Source organism: Rhincodon typus, chromosome 18 (genome assembly GCF_021869965.1).
Source record: "Rhincodon typus isolate 14 chromosome 18, sRhiTyp1.1, whole genome shotgun sequence".
NCBI lineage: Eukaryota > Metazoa > Chordata > Chondrichthyes > Orectolobiformes > Rhincodontidae > Rhincodon > Rhincodon typus.
Window position 1 is genome coordinate 24,287,317 of NC_063349.1, and position 22,706 is coordinate 24,310,022.

At 37.4% G+C, this 22,706-nt stretch overlaps 1 protein-coding gene across 1 annotated transcript in view; it reads right to left on the reverse strand.

Annotated features, from left to right (window-relative positions):
- dennd11 (DENN domain containing 11) overlaps positions 1-22,706 on the reverse strand; it is a 28,410-nt gene continuing 5,704 nt past the window's right edge. Inside the window, exons 2-8 of the mRNA XM_048607879.1 lie at positions 16,747-16,905; positions 14,739-14,901; positions 13,155-13,293; positions 12,371-12,499; positions 11,884-12,034; positions 9,775-9,843; positions 1-6,079 (exon numbers count right to left, since the gene is read on the reverse strand). Of these exons, the coding sequence (XP_048463836.1) occupies positions 5,884-6,079; positions 9,775-9,843; positions 11,884-12,034; positions 12,371-12,499; positions 13,155-13,293; positions 14,739-14,901; positions 16,747-16,905 (1,006 nt within the window). The 3' untranslated portion in view covers positions 1-5,883. The remainder of the gene's footprint in view (positions 6,080-9,774; positions 9,844-11,883; positions 12,035-12,370; positions 12,500-13,154; positions 13,294-14,738; positions 14,902-16,746; positions 16,906-22,706) is intronic.

Sequence of the window (22,706 nt, forward strand, 5' to 3'; positions counted from 1 at the left end):
TAAGATTTGCTATGGATAACTTTTAATTAGAAAATATATTAGGCACATCTATCCAGATTTACAGAGTACAAAATCATCCACAGAAAACATTGAGAAATTTACATCTCTTCACATACACCTTTTATTAAAAAAAAACCAAGTCCCTTTTAGTAATTTCAACAGCAGGTACCTTCTTTTAAAAATCCAAATTTTCCATTCTATGTTCTTCTAATCCTAACAATGAAATACAGATAAATTTCACAGCACCTTATAAAACATTTTAAGGCTCCCTCTGCAACCACAGCATTTCTTAATCTCAGGCATAACAGTAAGAACCTTGAATCTAAAATCTTAAAATTTCATAACATGATCAAGTTCACAGCCTTGGTTTCCACCAAGATCCCAACAGACTATTGGCAGAGGCAGTATAGCTTTCTCATCTCTCTCCTTATACCATATTGATTAACGTCAATGTCAATGTCAATTAATACCGCTGCACCTTAATAGATAATGAAAATTTCAAAACTGAGCAGGCTATAACCTTTCATTTTTTTTTGTGAAGCTAACACAGTATCAAAGAGTGGAGGCAGTGAAAAAAGAACAGCCATCTTTTCAAAGTTTTCAAAATTAAAACAAAAAACTACCAATTCATATTTCCCTTTCCCCACTGACATAAGGTAGGTATATCAATGTCTGTTATTATCGACCCAATCAATGCCCAAGGACAAAAAGTTACTTACCTTTCCTCCATAGGACACTAGCTGCAGGCTTTCAGCTTCTACAGTAAACGGAGGAAGAACAATTTCTAGGTACTAGTACAAAATTAAATACAATCTGAACGCTAGGGGGTTTGATCCAAGTGTATTGGTGAGTACACAAACACTTTGCCAAAAACGTCACAAAACTATTTACTAAAATCCATTTTGTTTCCAAAATTTGAAGTTTTCTATCAAGCTTCTTTCAAAAAAAAAGTCAGAAAGTAATAATGAAAGCAAATAAAAAGCTCCACAAGCCCTTAAGAGATAAGAAAAGATGAGGTCATTTAACTCCTCGAGCCTGCTTTGTCATTCAATGGGATCATGTTATTAGGAACTAAGACGTCATGGATGTTGGTGTGTACATATTCTTTTTCATGTATGGAAATGACTGGATTACAATATCGCTTTAGTTAAAATGGTTCTGAAAGTTGATCATTGTGCAGTAAGATCTCAGACTGAGTCACCAGTTGTGTGGATTCACCCGTGGCTGGATACATCAAATCACATGATTCGTGTCACACCAGTGCAATAAAGTGAAAGAGACCATTAAATGCTGTCAAAATAGATAATTTACTGTCCAAGATGACTGTTTATAACCGTAAATAGAAGACTTCAAAATTAGTGTTAAAAATTAAGAGGTGAGGATTTAAAATATAGAACGTACACAAATGCTATGTTCAGATTGTGTGATCATGTTTTTAAAGTTACCGTTTACCTCATGTCCATGCAACTTTGAATAGTTCAGAGTGTACAGTTAAGACAGACCAGGCAATACTATACAAAAGACTACAATACCTGGTTACATGTTCAATACTTGGACATACTATACAACAGCAGCGTTGGTTTGGATCTTATACACTGTATCATCACTTATCAGTGCAGAATAAACATGAACTACGATAGGAATATTTTAGTCGTAATCATACATCCATCAATTTGGTCATATTCTTTATAATACAAGTTGGTTATTGCTGCTTCACTGCACCCTTTTAACATTAAGAAATATTAATGCAAAGGAATAAAAGAATTAAATGCTTCACTGGCAGAAATGTTATTCATGTTGGTAGCACCAGGAGATCTAGCCAGGTGTCAAAGATATCCTTAAATACAGCTAAACCAAAAGAAAATCACACCAATGCTCAGAAACATCATTGAATAGATGAAATAAGTTGCGATAGGTGTTAATTCAGCAATTGTATCAATAAACACAAGTGGATTGGTGTAGCTCTCATGTGCTAGGCTTAAACATATCTCCCAATATTAAATTAACAATGTGGCTAAGGAAAAAATTCACTCAGCCCTGGCTGGCAGGGAGAGGTAGAAAAACTTACTGTCCATTCTCAATGACAAAATGTTTGCAAATGTACATATGTAGTAACCATATACTTTTTGTAATCTAGTACTACAACACACACAAACTGAAAACTAACAGGTGGACCACAAATGTAAACAAAAATGATCACTTGGATTAGCTACATAATGCAGTTTAGGCTCCAAACTCATGGTAGGCAAAGTGCAGCTCACATAAATTCAATGTACTATCAACATCAATCCAGCATTAAACGTACCCTTCAATCCAGCAATAAAAGTCACCCCCTTCCCAATTACAGCTCCGGACAGAAACAGAGTGCAAGTCACCATTAAAAATATCTACAATGGAATGAATTTTACAGATTAAAGTATTGATGCTCACAGAATCAAAAATGAAACCTAATCTTGGTCTCCCAACACCTGGAGCAGAATCTTACGTTTTAAAGACATAAAATTATTGGATGATAACACTATTTCTAAAATTTAAATTAAAAAAAACACAAGTCTTGCCTTCAAAAGTGATTGGTGAGAAAATGCACCAGATACTCCATACTACAGCATCTGTGGTTATATATTAAAAGTTCATCATTTCATATAAAATTCTAGATTTGAATTTTCAAGTCAGGGGCATGTGTGGCAGTGCAACTGTATATGTAATGAAGTGCCAACATTCCCAACATGCAAATAAAAAGGATTAATTCCTGAAAGGTGGGGCATGGAATCTAACAGTATTTTTGGTATGACCTTAACAACTTACTCAAATGCCCTTGAGAGTTTTCCTATACTTAGTCCTCTGATGCGTTTAATATTGATTGGCTAATTGAAGTAAGGTCAATAATCACACAAATCTCTCATACTTTACTAATGGGCATTTACTGACAAGACAGTTTCCATATTCTAATGTGCATTACTTTACTGACATTAAGGTCAGTGACATTCATTATACCATTTTTCAATTTGTTTAGAGCCATTTGAATACTTTTAATTCCCTTCGATTTGTCAGTAATGGTATTTGCTTTGGCCGACTGTAAAATTTTATTGCTACAGCAGCCCCTGCCATATCATTACTGACAGGTTCAGTTAAAGCCTACAGCACAGGGTCGATCCCCATACAGGCTTTGCCTCCTCACCTTCCTCCATTCTTGGAGAGTGGCTATCCTCAAAAGGTATGTGTAACCACTGATTCTCTCTAATGGACAGTGATGCTTATGATCCTTCCTGGATTATGGCTCTGCGCTGCTGCTAGTGCCAAAATGCCACCCTATCCTCTTCCAGGGGATTTTAAGTTTATTGACAATTTTCAATAACACTATCCAGCTCATCATTACTTTCATGAGCCTTAACTGTCCTTAAAATTTGACAAAAAGATACCTGTGACACAATTCCTGTTCAATAAATCAAGAACCACTTCATGAGCTCCAAATGATTTGTAAGGCATAACCTACTCCTTTATTGTGTAAATGCACATAGAATAATACCACGAAGGGTTTTAAACAAAGTAACATCAATTTTAAACATGCGTTGTTTGGAAAACCAAGTTGTAGGCTTTAGTTAGAGTTCTGAACATTCCTATTAAAATATTAGAGCTATGGCAAGTTTTGGTCAATATCCATTAAAATTGCTCAAGGAAATGAAATGATATTGATTAGGACAGTGTTGAAAAATTCAGAATCTTAACTGACCGGAAAGTTTTTTAAAAATCCCTTGAATCTAAGAGATGTTTGAAAACTCTGAGAAGGTTTTGCAAGAGTGAATTGTTTTGACAGGTTGGTACATATTAAGGAGCTTAACTCAGGATTACCTCTAGTATGGCAAAACGAAATCTCAGTCACATTTAAATAGTCACTAGTGGTAAAATGTTCCACTTTGTAAATTGTGATAATCTCAGGAAGCAACCTGAATTACACATTTGCAAGTGAATACAAGATAAAGAAAGGAGATAATTGTTTAAAGTTGACAAGCCTTCTTGCTGTAATTTTTATTATAATACAGTACTTTTAAAGAATGAGAATATATCCTGTAGGTACTTAACTATTCTTATTTTTATTCAATCTATATATTAAACTTCAATTTTACAGAACAAAGATATCACTCTAAATTGGCCCTGTACCTCTCGACTATTCATTGTATTCCATCCAACTGTCCTTTAAAACATTTATTCATTTCTCGGTTTAACATTCAATTTGGGTTTTACATATTAAAGCACAATTAGAGAAAGAGTGTTCCCAAAACCAACTTCGTTTTTTTTGATCTGCCTAATTTGATACCTTCCAGCTAAAGGTTCACCAAGCAGCTGAAATAGTTTGCATCATTTTTCTATATCAAAACCCTTAACTTTGAGCACATCTTACAGAGGAGTAACAATGCCCAGCTTTCAAAACTTGTCAGCATATAATGCAAGCCCAACCAGTCTATAACTGATTTATCATTGAGTTTCACCAATTTTTCTTAGTACTTCCTTATCTACAGTTGTCCCCTCCAAATGGTTCACCCACCTCCTCCTCTTACCCTCTCATTCCTACAAAAACACTGAAAAAGAGATGAATACTTATTTTGTATCTCCACCACCCCTTCATTCTGCCTTTTGTTTTAATCCAAGCCTCAACATTTCTGCAATTATTTTAACATTCTTTACCATTTTCTTTTCTTACGCAAGACCTTTCTTCAAAACGTTACTTAGTCCTTCTATTTTGTACATGCCTAAGTACTATTTAGAATTTATTTTTTCAAATGTCACTTTAAATTTGATCTTAATTTTTCTGCTCATTAAATGAATGTCAAAAGCAGTACAAACATTTCAAAGAATTCTAAACAAAAATTAAGGTGGCAGCTTGGAGTACAGCAATACCATTTCTCATCTTGAGCAAACAGCTGAAGATGCAAAGGCTTGGTGAAAAGCATGCAACCGCCTTACAGGTAGCACTGAGAACTGTTTTTCTAACTTAAAATATTGATCACTCCATAAGCAGGCTCCAACATTCCCTTGTTATTGCTGTTTAACAGCAAGGTACAAGATGCAGTCAAACATTCAAACAATTGCTGAATTTGTTTAACATGAGTTTGCAGAAGACTCTGTCACCAGAGAGAACTATTCTGGATCAGAAAATTCCTCCCATTCCCTGCATTTGAAATGCTGAGTCTCCAATCAAATTAATAACAATACACTGTAATAGGATATGTAACTAAGTGATTAAATTTGTTTTCATGTGGATGTCAAAGTCACCTACTACAGGCCAATAAGTCTTAAAAATTGTGCAAAGGGACAATTTTAAATACCTATTCAAGAAAAAATATTCAGAATTTAAAAGGGAATGAGCCATTGCAAGCCATTAAGCAGAGCGGCTAATGAAAATCAAACTAAGGACCTACTGAAAAGAAGAATGCAATCTTGGTTGAAACATAAACAGGAAAGGCTTACTACATTTCACAGTGGTGTAGTATGGAGTCTCTGATGTACTAAAATAAATTCACAAATGCATTCATGCATGTGTATGTGCTAATTCACAGCTGCTAGTTATAAAACACATTCAGAAATTACAAAAAAAAGGAAAAATCAAAACTACAAATAAATAAAATTTCCTTCAATTGGGTTTTTCTTTCAGTGAAACCGTTCTGATTTCTTCCACTGGTTAATTCTCCAACAATCTTTAAATACACAGATAACTGAAGAGCCAAAACAAGTGACCCATGAACTGACCTGCGCACAATTCAAGAGATGGTGGCAAGTCATGGTGCAAGTGCACTTGGTTATTTTAAACTCAATGTATCCATTCAAACCTCTCATCTTGGTCCTGTCCAGTTCATACAGCAGTTCACTAGTCAAAGTTCACTTGGATCACGGGCAACAAGGATTGTCAATAACCAACATCACGTCAATCCCATAAACTTCAAGTAAATCCATCAGGAAGATGCGATCCCCCTGGGGATCCAGCCCCATACTCCTTACATGGTCAGCTGTAAGTGTTTTATCTTGGCATGCTGACACTTCCAGCAACATCTGGAAGATCCGATTGTTCTGTTCCATGAAAAACCTGCAAGACATGTCATCAGGGACAACATTAGCCAGTTGACTAGTAAAACACCTTTAACGCATGAAGAATAGTAATCACTTAAAGACACGCTGCTTACAGAAACAGTATGGCTCACAACTTAGTTGAGACAAATACTCCAATCAGAGCCTCTCTGATGTCTGGAGAAGAAATACTAAAAGAATGGTAACCATGATGTGGAAGTACTGGTCTTGGATGGCTGTGGACGTCAGATGACATCAGGTTATACTCAAACAGATTTATTTGAAATCACAAGCTTTCAGAGAGTGCTGTCCATTCATCAGGTGAAGTGAGAAAGAAGTACACAGGCACAGAATTTATAGGCAGAGAAATCAGTGAGCAGGGAGATCAAAATATCATACAAATGGTGTGAGTGGATTGTCAACAGGTCGAATAAAAGGTCTCAGCAAATGATCGAGCGTGTCAGATGGTGTGAGTAAAGTGTCAACAGCTGAATAACAAGCGAAGGATAGCCTTTAATCTGATTAAATAAGGCAGAGAGATAATTACAAAAATTTTTTTAAAAAACATTAGGGGGTGCTGGAGACAAACCAAATGACTGGAATGACAATAGATATAAGAGTCACATGCCGAGGGTCTAACCAAAGTAATAAGCAATCCAAAACTGTACAAATAATTAAGGTAGGGATCATAATTTATCAAGGTGATGGTGTCAAAACAGGACCGTAAGGAAGATTTTACAGATATGGAACAATGTAGTGGGGTCACATGCAGCATGACACAAACCCACGATCACAGTTGAGGCAGTCTTCCTGGGTACAGAACTTGGCTATCAATTTTTGCTCGGCGATTCTGCGTTGTTGTGTATCTTGAAGGTTGCTTTAGAGGATGCTTACCTGAAGATTGGATACTAAATATCCTCCACCGCTGAAGCATTCCCCGACTGGGAGGGAAGATCTCTGTCTTGCAATTATTGTGCAGTGTCCATTCATCCGTTGTCGTAGCATCTGCATGGTTTCACCAATACACCATGCCTTGGGGCTTCCTTGCCTGCAGCATATGAGATAAGCAACACTGGGTGGAGTATCAGCCGTGTATGTGGTGGGTGGTGTTCTCACATGATGGTAGCATTCATGTTGAATATCCGATATGCCTTGCAGAGGTTGCCGTGGCAGGATTGTGTGGTCAATGTTGCCCTGAAGGCTGGGTAGTTGCCTGCGAACTATGGTCTGTTTAAGGTTTGGCTATGTCAAGGGCATCTTGAAACTGCTTGTACAAGGAACCTCCAGCGTCTGTTGAAACACTACAGATCTCTTCCAGAATCTCAGCACCCACACCAGTCGAACCAGGATCATTCCTCGTCATAACGGACATTTTGGCACACTACACCAGCATCCCCCATAATGACAGCATTGCTGCAACAGTCTCAGTACTCAATACCAACAAATGCCAATCTCCAGATGCCACCCTACAATTCATCCGCTTTATCCTTGGCCACAACGTCTTAACCTTTGACACCAGCTCTTCATCCAGATACAGAACAGCCATGGAGACCAAATTTGCACCCCAATATGCCAACATCTTCATAGACAAGAATTCTTTGCTGCACAGGACCTCCGACCAGTGCTATATACCAGATACATCGACGACATTTTATTCCTTTGGACTCATGGTGAGGAATCACTGAAATGACTACATAGCAATATCAACAAGTTTCATCCTACCAGACTTGCCATGGACTACTCTTCAAGTATCAATCTCATTCTTCAACACACATATCTCCATCAAAGACCGACACCTCAGTACCTCACTCTGCCGCAAGCCCACGGATAATCTCATGATGCTGCACTTCTCTAGCTTGCACTCTAAAGATGTTAAAGAAGCCATCTCCTACGGACAAGCCCTGCATATACACAGGATCTGCTCAGATGAGGAGGAATACGATGCACACCTAAAGATTTTGAAGCATGCCCTCATAAGAATAGGATGCAATGCTCAACTTATCGATTGCCAGTACTTTTGTACCACAGCAAAAAACTGCAACAACCTCCTTAGAAGATAGACACAGGATACAACCAATAGAGTATCCTTCATCATCCAGTACTTCCCTGGAGAAGAGAAACTATGCCATGTTCTTCACAGCCTTCAATGTGTCATTGATGACGACGAGCAACTCGCCAAAGTCGTCCCTCTGCCTCCACTTCTTACCTTCAAACAATTGCCAAACCTTAAACAGACCACAATTCGCAGCAAACTATCCAGCCTTCAGGACAACATCGATCACAATAGCCCACAGCCCTTTCACGGCAATCTCTGCAAGACATGTCAGATCATCAATACAGACACTACCCACCACATACGTGATCAGATGCTCATGTGACTTGGCCAATGTTGTCTCTCTCATGCTGCAGGCAAGGATGCCCCAAGGCATGGTATATTGGTGAGACCATGCAGATGCTACGACAATGAATGAACGAACACTGCACAACAATCACCAGACAGGAATGTTCTCTCTCAGTCATGGAACACCTTAGCGGTCAGGGACATTCAGCCTCCGATCTTTGGATAAGTGTCCTTCAAGGGGACTTTAGAGATACACAACGCAGAATCGCAGAGCAGAGACTGATAACAAAGTTCTGTAGCTAGGAAGACGACCTCAACCGTGATCTTGGGTTTATGTCTCACTACATGCGACCCTACCACACATTTGTATCTGTAAAATATTCCGTACTGTCCCATTTTGACACCATCACCTTGATATCTTCTTATGATCTCTCTATCTTAATTAGTTTGTACAGTTTTAGATTACTTGTTACTTTGGTTAGACCCTTGGCATGTGACTTATACCTATTTTGTCATTCCAGTCATTTGATTTGTCTCCAGTACGCCCTTTGTTTTTAAAAAATTTTTTGTAATTATCTCTCTTCCTTATTTAATCAGATTAAAGCTTACCCTTCGCTTGTTATTCAGCTGTTGACACTTTATTCACACCACCTGACACTTGATTACTTGCTGAGACCTATTATTCGACCTTGACCTGTTGACGCTCCACTCACGCCATTTGTATGATCTTTTGATCTCTCTGCTCATTGATTTCTCTGCCTATAAATTCTGTGCCTGTGTACTTCTTTCTCACTTCACCTGATGAAGCTGCAACACTCCGAAAGCTTGTGATTTCAAATAAACCTGTTGGACTACAAGCTGGTGTCGTCCGACTTCTGACATTGAAAGAATTATAGACCTGAACAAATTGCTCTTCATCAGCAACTCGGAAAGCAAGAAGGAATTAGAGTTTTACAAACTTTCTCCAATACCTGGACTTCAGACAATTTCTTAGTCATCCCTCCATGATCTGTGCATTTTATTTTACCTTACAATATTGTTCAGCAATTAATTCTGAATTGGAACATAATTTATCATATATAATACTTACAATTATTAATGTTGCACATTTAGATTCTTTCAATGCTTTGTCTAATTTTCCTCATGATACAGCATCTTCTGGAATCCAACTGCACATTCACAGAAAAGCTTTATCTTTCCCTAAATTTATTTCAATTTACAGTTGAAATGGATCGAGATGGACTTCAAATAATATTGAATAACATGCTTCATTAGAATTCATCTGAGCTAGAGCTTTGTCCACTTGAACAGACTTGTGTCTTAATATTCCCTTTCTCCTCTCTTTCCCGACATGTCTACGGTTAGCTACTTACAGAATGAACAGGTCTTCTTCATTGGTACTGCAATCTCCCCCCACCTCCTGAGAATAAAGTAGCATTTGCCTGTTGAAAAGATTTACATGTTGTGTTACAAACAAGTCTAGATGAATACACCATGGCTCTAGTCCGACTACTTCATGTGTTATGACATAAAATTAATTTTTCTGTCACCAAGATGACCAATTAAATACCTTATAGAGCACAAGGCACGGAAACAGACCCTTTCGTCCAACTCGTCCATGCAGTTGAAGTTTCCCCAAACTAAATTAGTCCCATTTACCTGCATTTGTGCTGTATCCCTCTAGACCCTTCCTATTCACGTACCCGTCCAAATGTCTTCTAAATGTTGTTACTGCACCTACCACTTCCTCTGACAGTTCATTCCATACACGCACCACCCTCTGCGTGAAAAAGGTACCCCTCAGGTTCTTTTTAAATCTTTCTCCTCTCAACTGAAAAATGTGCCCTCTAGTTTTGAACCCCCCTATCCTAGGGAAAAGGCCTTTGCTATTCACCTTATCTATACCCCTCATGATTTTATAAACCTCAATAAAGTCACCCCCTCAACCTCCTCGGCTCCAGTGAAAAAGGTTCCAGCCTATTCAGTTTCTCCTTATAACTCAAACCCTCCAGGCCCAGAAACATCCCTGTGAATCTTTTCTGCACCTTCTCCAATTTGATAATATCCTTCCTACACCAGGGCATCGAGAACCATACACATACTCCAAAAGTAGCCTCCACAGAGTCTTGTACATCATGACATCCCAAAGCCTATTCTCAATGGTCTGAGCAACGAAGGCAAGTGTACCAAATATCTCTTTACAACCCTGTCTACCCGTGACACAACTTTCAAAGAACTATGTATCTGAACCTCTAGGTCTCTGTTCATATCAGGTTTTAAACTTAAGATCCAAGCAGGTTTCTTAGCAAACAATCATGGGTTTATTATTTAATCAAAACTTATCTAATAAAGATACAATAATTGATGAACTTACATAGTCAATAATATAGAAGTATTTTCACCGACAAACATACCCAAATAACACATGCAAATACACGTAAACATGCTTCAAAAACAGAGGTTTAAAAGCAGGACTTTTTTGTAAAGATTGGCTTTCTGAAAAAACAACAATTCTGGCCAAGAGGCTAGTTTTGTAGTCAAGAAGATAAAACATACAATTTTGTGGAGTCTTTTGCTCACGTTCTGGCACGTGTAGGCATAAATGGTGGTCTGAGGTCTTGCACTCACAGCTTACTCAGGAAATACCATCTTGCAGATATTCTTTTCATCAGTCTTTCAGAACAAATAGGTGGCACCCCAAAATAAAGCAGAAAACTTTCCTTTCAGAAATGGGAGAGATCAGTGGGCAGCTTGTTCTTAGTATGATTCTCCCAAATGAACTAGGTAAAACCCCTCCAAGCTAGTCACAATTAAAAAAAGCTCCAGCAGGGTCTACAGTAAAACAAGCAGTCATCAATCATGTAACTTCCAGGAAGTCTTGTTAAAAATACTTTCAATGTCCATAGTGAACCTTCAATGAACACTTTTAAAGAAGCCACTCCCTGACTGTCCACAGTACTTGAAGCACATCCCATTTCCCACAAGCCTTCAAGTCTTAAACCCTTAAGCAATATTAAATATAAAGCATCTTCATAGCACATGTTATATACAATTCCCTTTGCAGAGTGAGAGCAATACAAGTATTAAAAAAACAGAAGCTCAAGTCATCCATTGCCTGCCTATATTATAGAACACCAATCAGGAGTATACATCCTCAATCATAGAATCCAAAACAGTGTGGCAGGAGGTCATTTGGCCCATCAAGTCCACATGGAGTCCCCAAACAGCATCCCACCCAGATCTTCCCCCTTAACCTGTAACCTTGCATTTTCTAGGGCTAGTTCATCTAGCATTTATATCCCTGGACACTCAGGGGAATTTAGCATGGCCAATCCACTTAACCTACATCTTTGGACTCAATTCCTGGATCATCTCGAGGTAATAGGAAGGGGTGCTAATTAACCAATACATCATTGATTTTTAACAAAAAAAAAAGAGGAAAAAGAGAAAGAAAAAAGGAATGAAAATGGGATTTTACTTACCTCTGGTCATTGAGCTTGCGATACTTGTCCTTATCTGCACTGTTTATTTTAAGTAGTTGCTGAAGGTGCTCACGGTCAGTTTTCACATTTTGGTTATCGACATAAACATCGTATAGATCTTTCTTTTCTTCAAAAATCTTTTCTGTTGTGCCTTAAAACATGGAATGCAATTTGTAATCAAGAGGTCAAGATCAGACTCTCAGATACTCAACTGGCATTTATACAATTAGTCCTTCGGTAGTACAGAATTTGAATATTGCTGGAAAAGAGAGACAAGGGGTTTTTCCCCATGAATTGGTATTCTTATGCTGTGTGCAAGAAAAATATATTTTTTTCGAGCAATTCAAGAGTTACTCCTTAAATTGTGTAGAGATTTTATAAACATGCTGAGATTTTGCAATCAAATAGAACCAAAAATCCTGCTGTTAGGTCTTCAAAGACAGTTACAGATATGAAGGAAAGTTATTTCAGAATCTCATATACTTACAGGCCACATAAGATACTTCAGTCTCCAGAGTTTCAATATCTGCTACACTGATGTAGAAATAAGGCTTGGTTTCAGGCACTCCTCTGATCCCAGGCAGTGAAACATTGGCCAGACAGCAACAACAGTAAACTAAAATAGAAGAAATGGAGGGGAAGAGAGAGAGAGACCGCGAGATGATTCAAAGTGGTAGCGTGCTGAATAGGGTGAGGGAGGGTAGAGAGGAGGGCTAGGTTACTTGCTCGGATAACAAAAGGGTCAGTGGACCATCAGAACTGTGGAGATCCAACTAACAAAAAAAATGGGAACTAATCTCAAAATCCTTACTAGTGCTGGATTGGTATGATCACACAATGTCTAACCATTGTGGTCTATGTAACTTCAAGTCACATTGAGATACAGCATTGATAATCAAGATCAAAGAACCATTTTGGTTCTCTGCAATATTGCATACATTACATATCCTCAGAAGCAAAACAAAAAGTGTTCACTATGCTTAATCAAGCAGAAATAAAATAAAAATGATGACTTATCTTGTTTGTGGTCAGAAGTAGTGTTACGTTTAAACATGTTACTGATCATTTTTCCAGGTTTCTGCTGCACAGCTTGAGCCAGAACCTCTCAATAACAAAATGTTTCATGCCAATAACTGGAAATATCAACTATGGGGCCAATAGTCACTGCTGCAAATGGCAGAATGGTCTGTGCTTCATACACTCACTTTTAGCGTTACATAAACTATTAAGTGTGAGCGGTGTTAAAAATTGAATTCAATCAAAGCACGCACCTCTATAGCAGACCACTCCAACCGGTGGGGGAGAAAAAATCAAAATCCGTTTCCTTAAAAGTGCAAACTTCCAAAGAACCATTATCTGCTCCCCAAAAAACTTGATGAACTGTGACATGCATCCTGCAGGATGAGTGATCTGTTTCCAAGACAAGAATTTCAGCAACATTTTAATAATACTGTTTGTTAATTAATTGACTGAATAAAGCTTTTGGCAGCAAATTTTCAAATAATGAAAAATCCAAACTGAGACACATGTATGTTTCAAAGTGGATCATTTTTATAGACCAAGGACTAGGTTACTGCAAATAAAATATATGACAACCTGATCTTAGATATAATGAATGTCCGAGAGGAAAGATCAATTATTCAAACACAATGGAATGTGAGGCAACAGAAGTGAAATTAGCCCTTCCTGGGCAGAAGCCATGCTATCTCATAAGGGTTGGCCAAGCCTGAACTCTAATAAGTTGATTGAACATAGAAGAAAATTCATTCATTCACACTACCTGCTTTATTTCTGAATTCTCACCATTCTGTTACAAAGACAACATGACAAAGTAAAGTCAAACAATGTCGCTTGCTTTTCATAATGGATGGACATAGGTACAGAAGGAAGCAGGATTAGGAGATGTAAAGCAACATTTAAATCTTATTCCTAATTGAGTCTTTATCAATTCTATACTTTGATTTATCAATGTAGCATTGAACCGTTCTAGTTTATTCATGCCCAACAGTGGACTGTCTTGAGTCACTTCTGCCAAACCTATTGAAAAAAAAAAGCCTGCTGCACTGGTGAAGGAAATTCATAAAAATAACCTTCTCATCCTTCTCTTTCTTCCTTTTACTTTATAGGGTATACTTTTAGCTACTCAAGTCCAATGTCTGGAACGTCTACCCTTTGGTGTTCAAGTTTGCTTTAAGACGCTTCTTAAATCCCCAACTATTCAACCAAGTTCAAATCACTTCACTATTGAACTGGTCTAGGATTTCCCAATGAAGTAATGCGCTAAATAAATAAAGTGCAGGTTGGTCATTAATTAAAATTTTGCATTCAAATTACACTCCACGTATTCTATGGAGAAATAAATTCTGCTCTTGTAGAACTTGTGACACGAGTTACAAGGCGACACATACAAAAGGAAATAGCTTTAGGATTTTCCCCCAACGAAGTGGGCACCTGAAGCTGTAACGTATGTGCCACATTTCCCGATCAGTCCAAAAGTTCAAGTTATTATATTCAGTTTAATCTGCTCAAAACTTTCATTCTTCAAAAAATGTTAGTGGAGAATGTACGTCCCAACTCATATTGTACACTATAAACTGAAGCTTTTAACATCTAACCCTAATACAAAAAGCATGAGTGGAATTGTTTAAAACAAAGCCAAGAGAATTATTTTGATAAAGAACTTAATTTTCAAATGATTACGAAATTCAACTTGGGCCAAATTAGCATTGTTCAGAGTTCAGTATGACAATGATATCGCATGAAGTAATTACCAGATTATTTAGGTTTGCAAACCCCTTTGAATAATTATGTGACTTTCATACACCAAATGCTTTAAATAGTTATGTTCTTTTTACCTTCATCTCAGGATACATGTATTTATTAACAGTTGGCAACCAGTGAAGAGGCTGAAGGGATGTAGGAATTCCTTTGCTGCTCATCGCTGTGGGTAAAACACCTTTCTTGTCTTCATAAAAGGCTTCTAATTGTGTATAATGCCCAGGAATTTCAAGTTGATGCCTGTAAAAATATACAATATATTCTGAGCTATTCGGGGATTTTGTAACTTTCAGAATTTCACTTCAATATCTTTAGTGTGGAGGGTTTTTTAAAAAAAATTGCCTACCTTTAGAAAAAGAACTGACGCCCAATTTATTTAATACAGTTCTACCTCATCTGGACACACCGAGTTTGTTAGGTTTATGGGGGTGGGGGGGTGGGGGGCAGGGTGGGAACTGCAACATTCTTTTCTTGGATATAGCTTTTAGAAGTTGTGCATACTGTATGTCTGGCAATAAGCAAACAACTTTATCAAAATAAATCACAGCACAAGGCCTAAATCATTCAATGGCTACCTGAACCTTTTGCCTCTAGGTTGAAGTGAAGTGGATGCATAATGAATGTATTTTCTCTCAGTACAATTTGTAATGGTCGAATTTGTTTTGTTTTGTTTTGTTCTATTTGTCAATGGTCGAGTTCATCCAACCAAATTGTTCATTTAGCTAACTTGTGCACCAAACCTTGAGATTCACTTTGGATAGTAAGCATTCAATACAACAAGCTGGGCAGAATAGGCAGCCAATATGTCTCTTCTCTGTTATCTGCAGAATCAATAATATTGCAAGTATAGGATTATGGGTATGCTACATGCATATTTTAATGTTGCTGCTCTTTGAACCCAAAGACGTGCAGAAAGAAATAAATTTTTAAAAAAGACAAATTTAGAGATGCCTGGTGCACAGAACATTAAATTCCTAAGCCCCCAAAACATTTGGTGACATTACAGTGCCAAAGGAAACAGATGAATCTCCGGTTCAGTGAGGACTAACAAACAGTATGAAAAATGCAGCATATCTGATTGCATAATCTGACAGCGGTTCTTAATCTAGGTTGTATACTACTAAGGAAAGTTCCAGGCTTGAATGTTGCTCTACATAGTTATGCAGAGGGTAAGAAGGCAGTGAAAATTAAAATTGCAATTATTTTTCTGTAAGCAATGCGAGGAAAAGCTTAGTTAAGTCCAGGAGGAAATGCAATACCTTCAAAACTGAATTTCAGCTATTACTATTAGTGACTCAAAGTATAGCAAGTTGTTGGAAGGTACCTACATTTACAAAATCACATTCAAATAACCACAAGATCAAATTGATTGTTGATGAATTACACAGATGATACGTCAGTATTAGAAAACAAAAGAAAAGCAGGTTGCAATTTTGGGTTTATATGCACTTCATCAGATCCGAAAACTGGAGTTTCAGTTGAAAACTTGTTTCATTCAAATATGGAAACAAATCAAAAAATGCAAAGGAATAATGCATAAATGAGAATGACTCAAGTTAAATAGATTTTTGTAATTGTTGTGGATGTGTGAAACTGGATGAGAATGTATTACATCAAAAGATTTTAAAATAATGAATCAGTAAAAAGGCACAAGAAAGATACAAAATATTTCAAAAACACAAGCAAATGACTCAACACCAAGAGAAGTCAGTATTTTCAGGGCCATAAAGCAGTTAGGCACTAGGCAGCCATCTAATAATTATCACATTTTACACTTGGAAAGTTTACACTAGCTCAGAATTGATGCAAGAGGTTTTCTTAACAACACATCAGTAAAACAAGTCTATTCAATTCCACATTACACCAGGAAACATTCAGTTAGCAGCACAGAGTTCATGTGGTTTAGTAGTAACAGAGTACATTAGGTGGGAGTTAGTGAAAGGATCTTTCAGTCTGCTTGGAGAGGAATACCTATTTAGTTTACAACTACTTGAATTGCAAACATTTTTCGATGTGTGAATATTTACATCATTCTCGTGAAATGATTCATCACATATTAAGGGCTACTAACACAAGAGCCCTCACCTGACCTGATTCTCCAGGAAATGCATGTATCTGTACAGGAGTGTATACGATGGGGACAGAATTCCAACAGATTTCATTCGAGCGCCTCGTTCCAGCTCGCTCTCCACTGGCATGTTGGCAAAGCATGCCATACCAAAGTAGTTACCTTTTCGAAAGTAGCTGAAAACACAAAGGACAGCTTTCTGATCAGGAATAGATATTAAACCAAAATTAATCAATTGTTTACCTCAATTCAGTTTTGGATAAAGGTTAAAAAAACTAATCAGCAAAATACGGATGAAACCTCCCAAGTCTCAGGACTTACCTGATGCACATTAATGCTAATAGAGTATAAGTCAAAGACAGACAAGCATCTATAACACATTTTGAAGCTAGAAACACGAGACAGAATGGCCATGAAGCAAATTTCCCCAACTGGTTGAAGCCCAAAGAACACACAGATTGGTCATACTGAATAGCAGAAAAAGCTTGATGGGCTAAATCATCCCATCCTGTTCCTATCTATGTAGGATATGTTAGTATTAATAAACAGAAAAGATAGGTCGACATTTTGGGTTTATATATTTCATCATACCTGAAAAGTGAAACATACAGGCTGTAAAAAACAAAATACAGAAAAATAAGGAGTTTTTGTCAATCACCTTAATCACATCTGTCCACTTCGGCTTTCATCGCTTTCAGCAATGGGAACAGTGTCCTCATCTGCTCTGTCCAGACTCAATACTTCAAACATCTGTACCAAATCTCCTGTGCTCATCTAAAAGAGAGGCACCTTGGCTTCTCTTGTTTATCTTGTAAGTGAAGTCTTTAATCCCACCCACTGTCCTAAATTTTTCCCCCTGCAACTCTTGACAGTTTTCATATCTTTCCTAAGATGTAGTACCCAGAAATGTACGCAATGCGCCAACTGATGCCTAATGAGATTTTATACATTTCTTGCTTTTGTACTCTATGGCCCTATTTATAAAACCCAGGATCTCTTATGCTTTCTAAGCAGTTTTGTCAACATGTTCTGAAACCCTCAATGATTCATGCAAAGATACCTAAAGACCTCTGTTCCAGCACCCAGTGTTGCATCCTTTACTTCCTTCTCATCATTCTTCCTAGTAAAATGCATCACCTTACATTTCTCCAAATTAAATGACATCTTCTAAATGTGCTCCAATTCTGGCAGACCTGTCCATCCCCTCATGAAATCTAATAACATTCACCTCTGTCAACAATGCTTTCAAGTTGTGTCTCATCTGCAAACATACAAATTCTTCCTCAGATACCAGAGTTTGAAATATTAATATTTAATAAAGAAAATCAAAAACTGGCTTCTGGGGAACCCCACTGCATACCTTCTTAGGCTGGATGACAGCAACTAAACATTATTGTTTCCTGTCAGTTAATTTTCTGCCCATGAACTTTAATTCCATGAACTTCAACTTTGCTAACAAAAACCTATTAAATGACACATTATTGTTGTACTTAGTTTGCTCACTATCAGGGCTCTCTCACCCTTTCTGCCCCCTCACTTTGATGCACGTAGACATGTGCTCTCTCATTCCCTCCCACCACGCACAAGATCTTATCGTGTCATAGCTGCGCTTATTCTTAAATTTCTTTTAAAAAAAAGGGTGAAACATTTCCAATTCACCACATTCTTGCATGACCCCCATGTCAATAAAGAGGATTAGAAGCCCCTCGCCAATTTAATACCCTCAACAGCCATGGATGCACTGCATCCTCTACTTCTGACTTATTAATATTACTTTCAAAATTACATTTTTAAAAAAATCTAATCTAATTGAAGTTATGATTATCATCTTAACAACAATGATTAGATTAGGTTTTCACAGCAGCTATTTTTCTTTGGAAGCGAACAGAACGTCAGATTTGAAGAAAGGCCTTGCCCTTTATGACCCACAGCATGCCTTGCCTGCGCAACATAAGTTGTGGCCAGCTCAGATATCAGCGATCAATTAGAAAATCCTGGATGTGTTTTTTCAGTTATTGGTCATACTGTTTGTCCTCAAGAGTTTTCTTCATTTCCGAAAAAAGGGCAGATTAAATGTTTTACTAGAATCGTGACTTGGGCTATAAACTGACAAAGATTAAAGAGTGAACAGACAACTGAACAGAAGCAATGATAATGGTGTATATTCTCAAAGCTAACCTCAACTCTCAGAAGCAAAACTCACCAATAAAATCTGAAATTGTAATGTAAACTAGATAAAGTGCAGGTCTTAAATCATGCAGTTTATTTTAAAATGATGTTAGGCTATTTCTATATGGGAACTGTCTCTAATTCCACATGTAGCATGATCAGAAGTAGGGCAATAATATGGTAGATAGATGCTTTGGTTCTGTCACACTAATATCGAGTACAAATCGTGAATGACGCATCACAAACAGAGACCATTTGGCCAACTGCACAGTTCAGTTCTTTACTGGATCCATTCAAGTAGTCCTACTCCCATGTTCTCTCTCTTTATGCCCTGTACTTTTTCCCCTCCGTTTCAAGTAGTTATTCAATTACCTTTTGAATGTTACAGCTGAATCTGCCTCACCAACCATTTTTGGTAATGGGCAAAATGCAACCACGCACTCTTTAAACGAACATTCCCCTATTTCACATGCAGTTCATTTGCCAATGTTCTCTACTGGTTACTGACATTTCTGCTACTGGAATTAGTTTCTCCTTATTTATTCGTAAAACTGTTTTGTTTTGCCTCCATCAAATCACCTCTTGACCTTCACTGCTTTAAGTAGAATCACCCCAGCTTTGTGCTCTTTCTACATTACCCAAAGTCTTTTAACCCTAATAACATTCGAGTAAATCCCCAAGGTCTTGGCACTGCAGTAAAGTTAGCCTTGACAAAGCTAAAATTTTAGTAGCTGTTAACTTCTTTGCTTCAAACTCAACACTACTTTAATCATCTACCAATCACTGCTCCTTAATTTTTTTTTCGTCAAAGTTTACTATTTATCAAGTCCAGCTCATTATTCATAACTGGTGTGGTGTTTCATATTGAACCAATAGTCAAACTGAGGTCCAGTCAGTACAACTTTAGCTTAACCTCCTTGTCTTTATATCACGAATAAAGCCAACAATCACACATGCTTTTGAACTTCCTCTCAATCTGCCCTACCACATTCAAAGTATTTTTTCCTACATGTGTCCTCCAATTCAAATTTAGGAGTCATGAGCAATTCCATGCTTTCTTATTAAACAGCTATTTTATTAGTAAACTCATTAAAACAACAGAGGAATAAAATATATCTAGCAAACACTTTTGGCTCAATTCACAAAATACACATACTCTACCACTACTCAACATTAGGACTGCAACTGTGCTATCCGACATTAACTTTATGGATGAATCTGCTTTTTTAACCCATCCCATTGGAAAGTTTTTTTCTTTCTGAAAAGCTCTTTGTTTATTTGATTAAATAAATAAACATGGTTGTTGCAAAAATGAGAGTCAATTATAAGTTGTGAAGAATCAAACTTGGATGAAGAAGCCAACATTTTCTTGAAGTATCCTCCAGAGTAAAGCATCTTTTGCATCACCATATTTGTTGTGGCTCAGATATAAAGCTGACAATGGTTAAAACTTAGACGAATCAATGTGATCAGAAAAAATAAATGTTACAAAAGAAGTAGCACTCCCTTCTCTAGAAACTCCTCATTCCAGCCAAATTACCTCAACCTGATTGCTCCTCATAGATGCACAACATTATGTTCACCAGACTTCCAGCCTGGCTGCAAGTAATCCTGATTACTAGATTTAGTAAATTAATGAGTGAGACTTAATAAACAATTTAACAGTAAGAAAACATTTATAAAACTGTGGTCATTACATGATCAAATTTAATGTTAGTTTTGAAAGAAAAAATGTAACAGCTATTAAGATTCAAGATTTGTTGAGGACAACATAATGGGATCAAACAGAGACTGATGACATCGAGTGGGTCAAACATCTACTGGATAAAATCACAGATGAACTTTGAAAAGCATACAAATATATTTTAACTTAATTCAGGATCAATATATTCCCAAGAGACAAGAGGTCTCCTTGCCAAGTTAAAGGATGGATGTTTAGACATTAGGAGATAACAAAACTAGAAGGGTCTGGCAGAGATATAATCTACAAAAAAAAAATTTTAAAAAGCTGCAGAAAAGAATACACAAAAACTAAGAAAGGGATTAACAAAATAATGTTAGCATTAATAAATAACATTAGAAGAAAGGGGTCAGTCAAGGGAAATGTATGTCCTTCAAAATCAAACGTGGATAACACTGCAAATTAAAATAACAATATGGCAGACTTGGTGATAACTAGTTTGTGTCAGCATCCACAGCATTTGAAAAAGCAATGACACTAAAAGATTGACAAACCATGAGGACATCATTTCCACACCATGATTTGAAAGGAAGGTGATGAAATGTTACAGGTAAAGCATCCTTTCAAAGTGTTTTCAATTCAGACATTACCTTCTTGGATTGGAAAATTCCAAATTGTAGCTGCATTATTTAAGAATGATGAGCAAGACAGTCCAACATTAGCCATTCTAAAGCTATTGCAATCCATAATAAAATACAGAATGATTGAGCACTTAGGAGAAATTTGACCTGATTAAAGTGAATGCACATGGATTTCTAAAGAGTACATCACAGCCCAATTGATTTTTGTTTTAAAGAGAGGCTATCATAGGGGTGAAGAAAGCCTATGAACAACATTCATTTGTGTGGATGCTGGAAATTCAAAATTGAAGAAAAAAACTCAGCAGGTCAGGCAGCATCAGGGACAGAAACAGTTAATGATTCAAGTTGATGGTGCTGATGAAAGACCAACGTGTATGGAAGTGAAAATTTCCAGTAGACATTCAGCAGGGTTGCACCTACATTATTAAACAAAAAGTAAAGTTAATGGAATAGAAGGTAAATATTGGCTGGGTTAGGCAATAGAAAAGCACAAATAACTGATGGAGAAACTCAGGAGTCCGGCAACATTGAAGGAGAGAAAACAGAGTTAACATTTGGAGTGCAGCTATCCTTCTTCAGACCTGACATCAGCTTGGAAAGGTATTTATGCTGATGACTTGGAAGGGGGTGGTGGGAACAGAGTGACAGGATAGACGGAGACAGAGCCCCAAAAACCAGAAAACAAAAAAGCAGACAAAGGGATTGCTGGTAGTAATCCAAGAGAGAGAAGCTAAGTAAGTGGTAACGGGGGCTAAGAGTGGTGGAAATGGCTTGGCTATGCTGAATGCAACCCGTGTCATGACAAGACCTGGGGTGTCAGGGGAGGTAAATGATATGGGAGGTGGTGTTCATACATAAACTCGATATGGAGTCTTGAAGGATGTAATGTCCCCGAGTAGATGAGATATTGTCCTTCCAGCTTCTGTTGAGGCTCAATGGAACACTGCAGCAGGCCTGAGAGAACTGCTGATGTAGGAACATTGTGGCGTGGTGAAGTGGCAGTTAACTGGAAGCTCAGGGTCATTTTTACAAATAGCATGTAGTTTTTCCACAAAGTGTGTGTTGTCTCCCCGGTGTAGAGACGACCACACTGTAAGGGGCAAATACTCTTCTCTGCGGCGACAAACCCCCCAACCCTCCACTTTTCTTGGCTCCATCTCCACCTTTCCATTCACTTTCTCCCCTACCCCTTATCACCTTTTCCTAGGTGCTACCATTTGTGAAGAAGGGTCACTCGACTCAAAATGTTAACTGTTTTCTCTCCAAAGATGTTGCTAGACTTGCTGAGTTTATCCAGCAATTTCTGTTTTTGTGTTTCAGATCTCCAGCATCCACAATTCTTTGTTTCATTTTAACAATAATTGATAAATGAATCAAAAGGAAGTGACTAGTGATTATGGCTCTAAAAGAAAGATTTACTAGATGGTTCAAGGATTTAAAATTATTTAAAAACCAAAAGAACTGCGGATGCTGTAAATCAGGAACA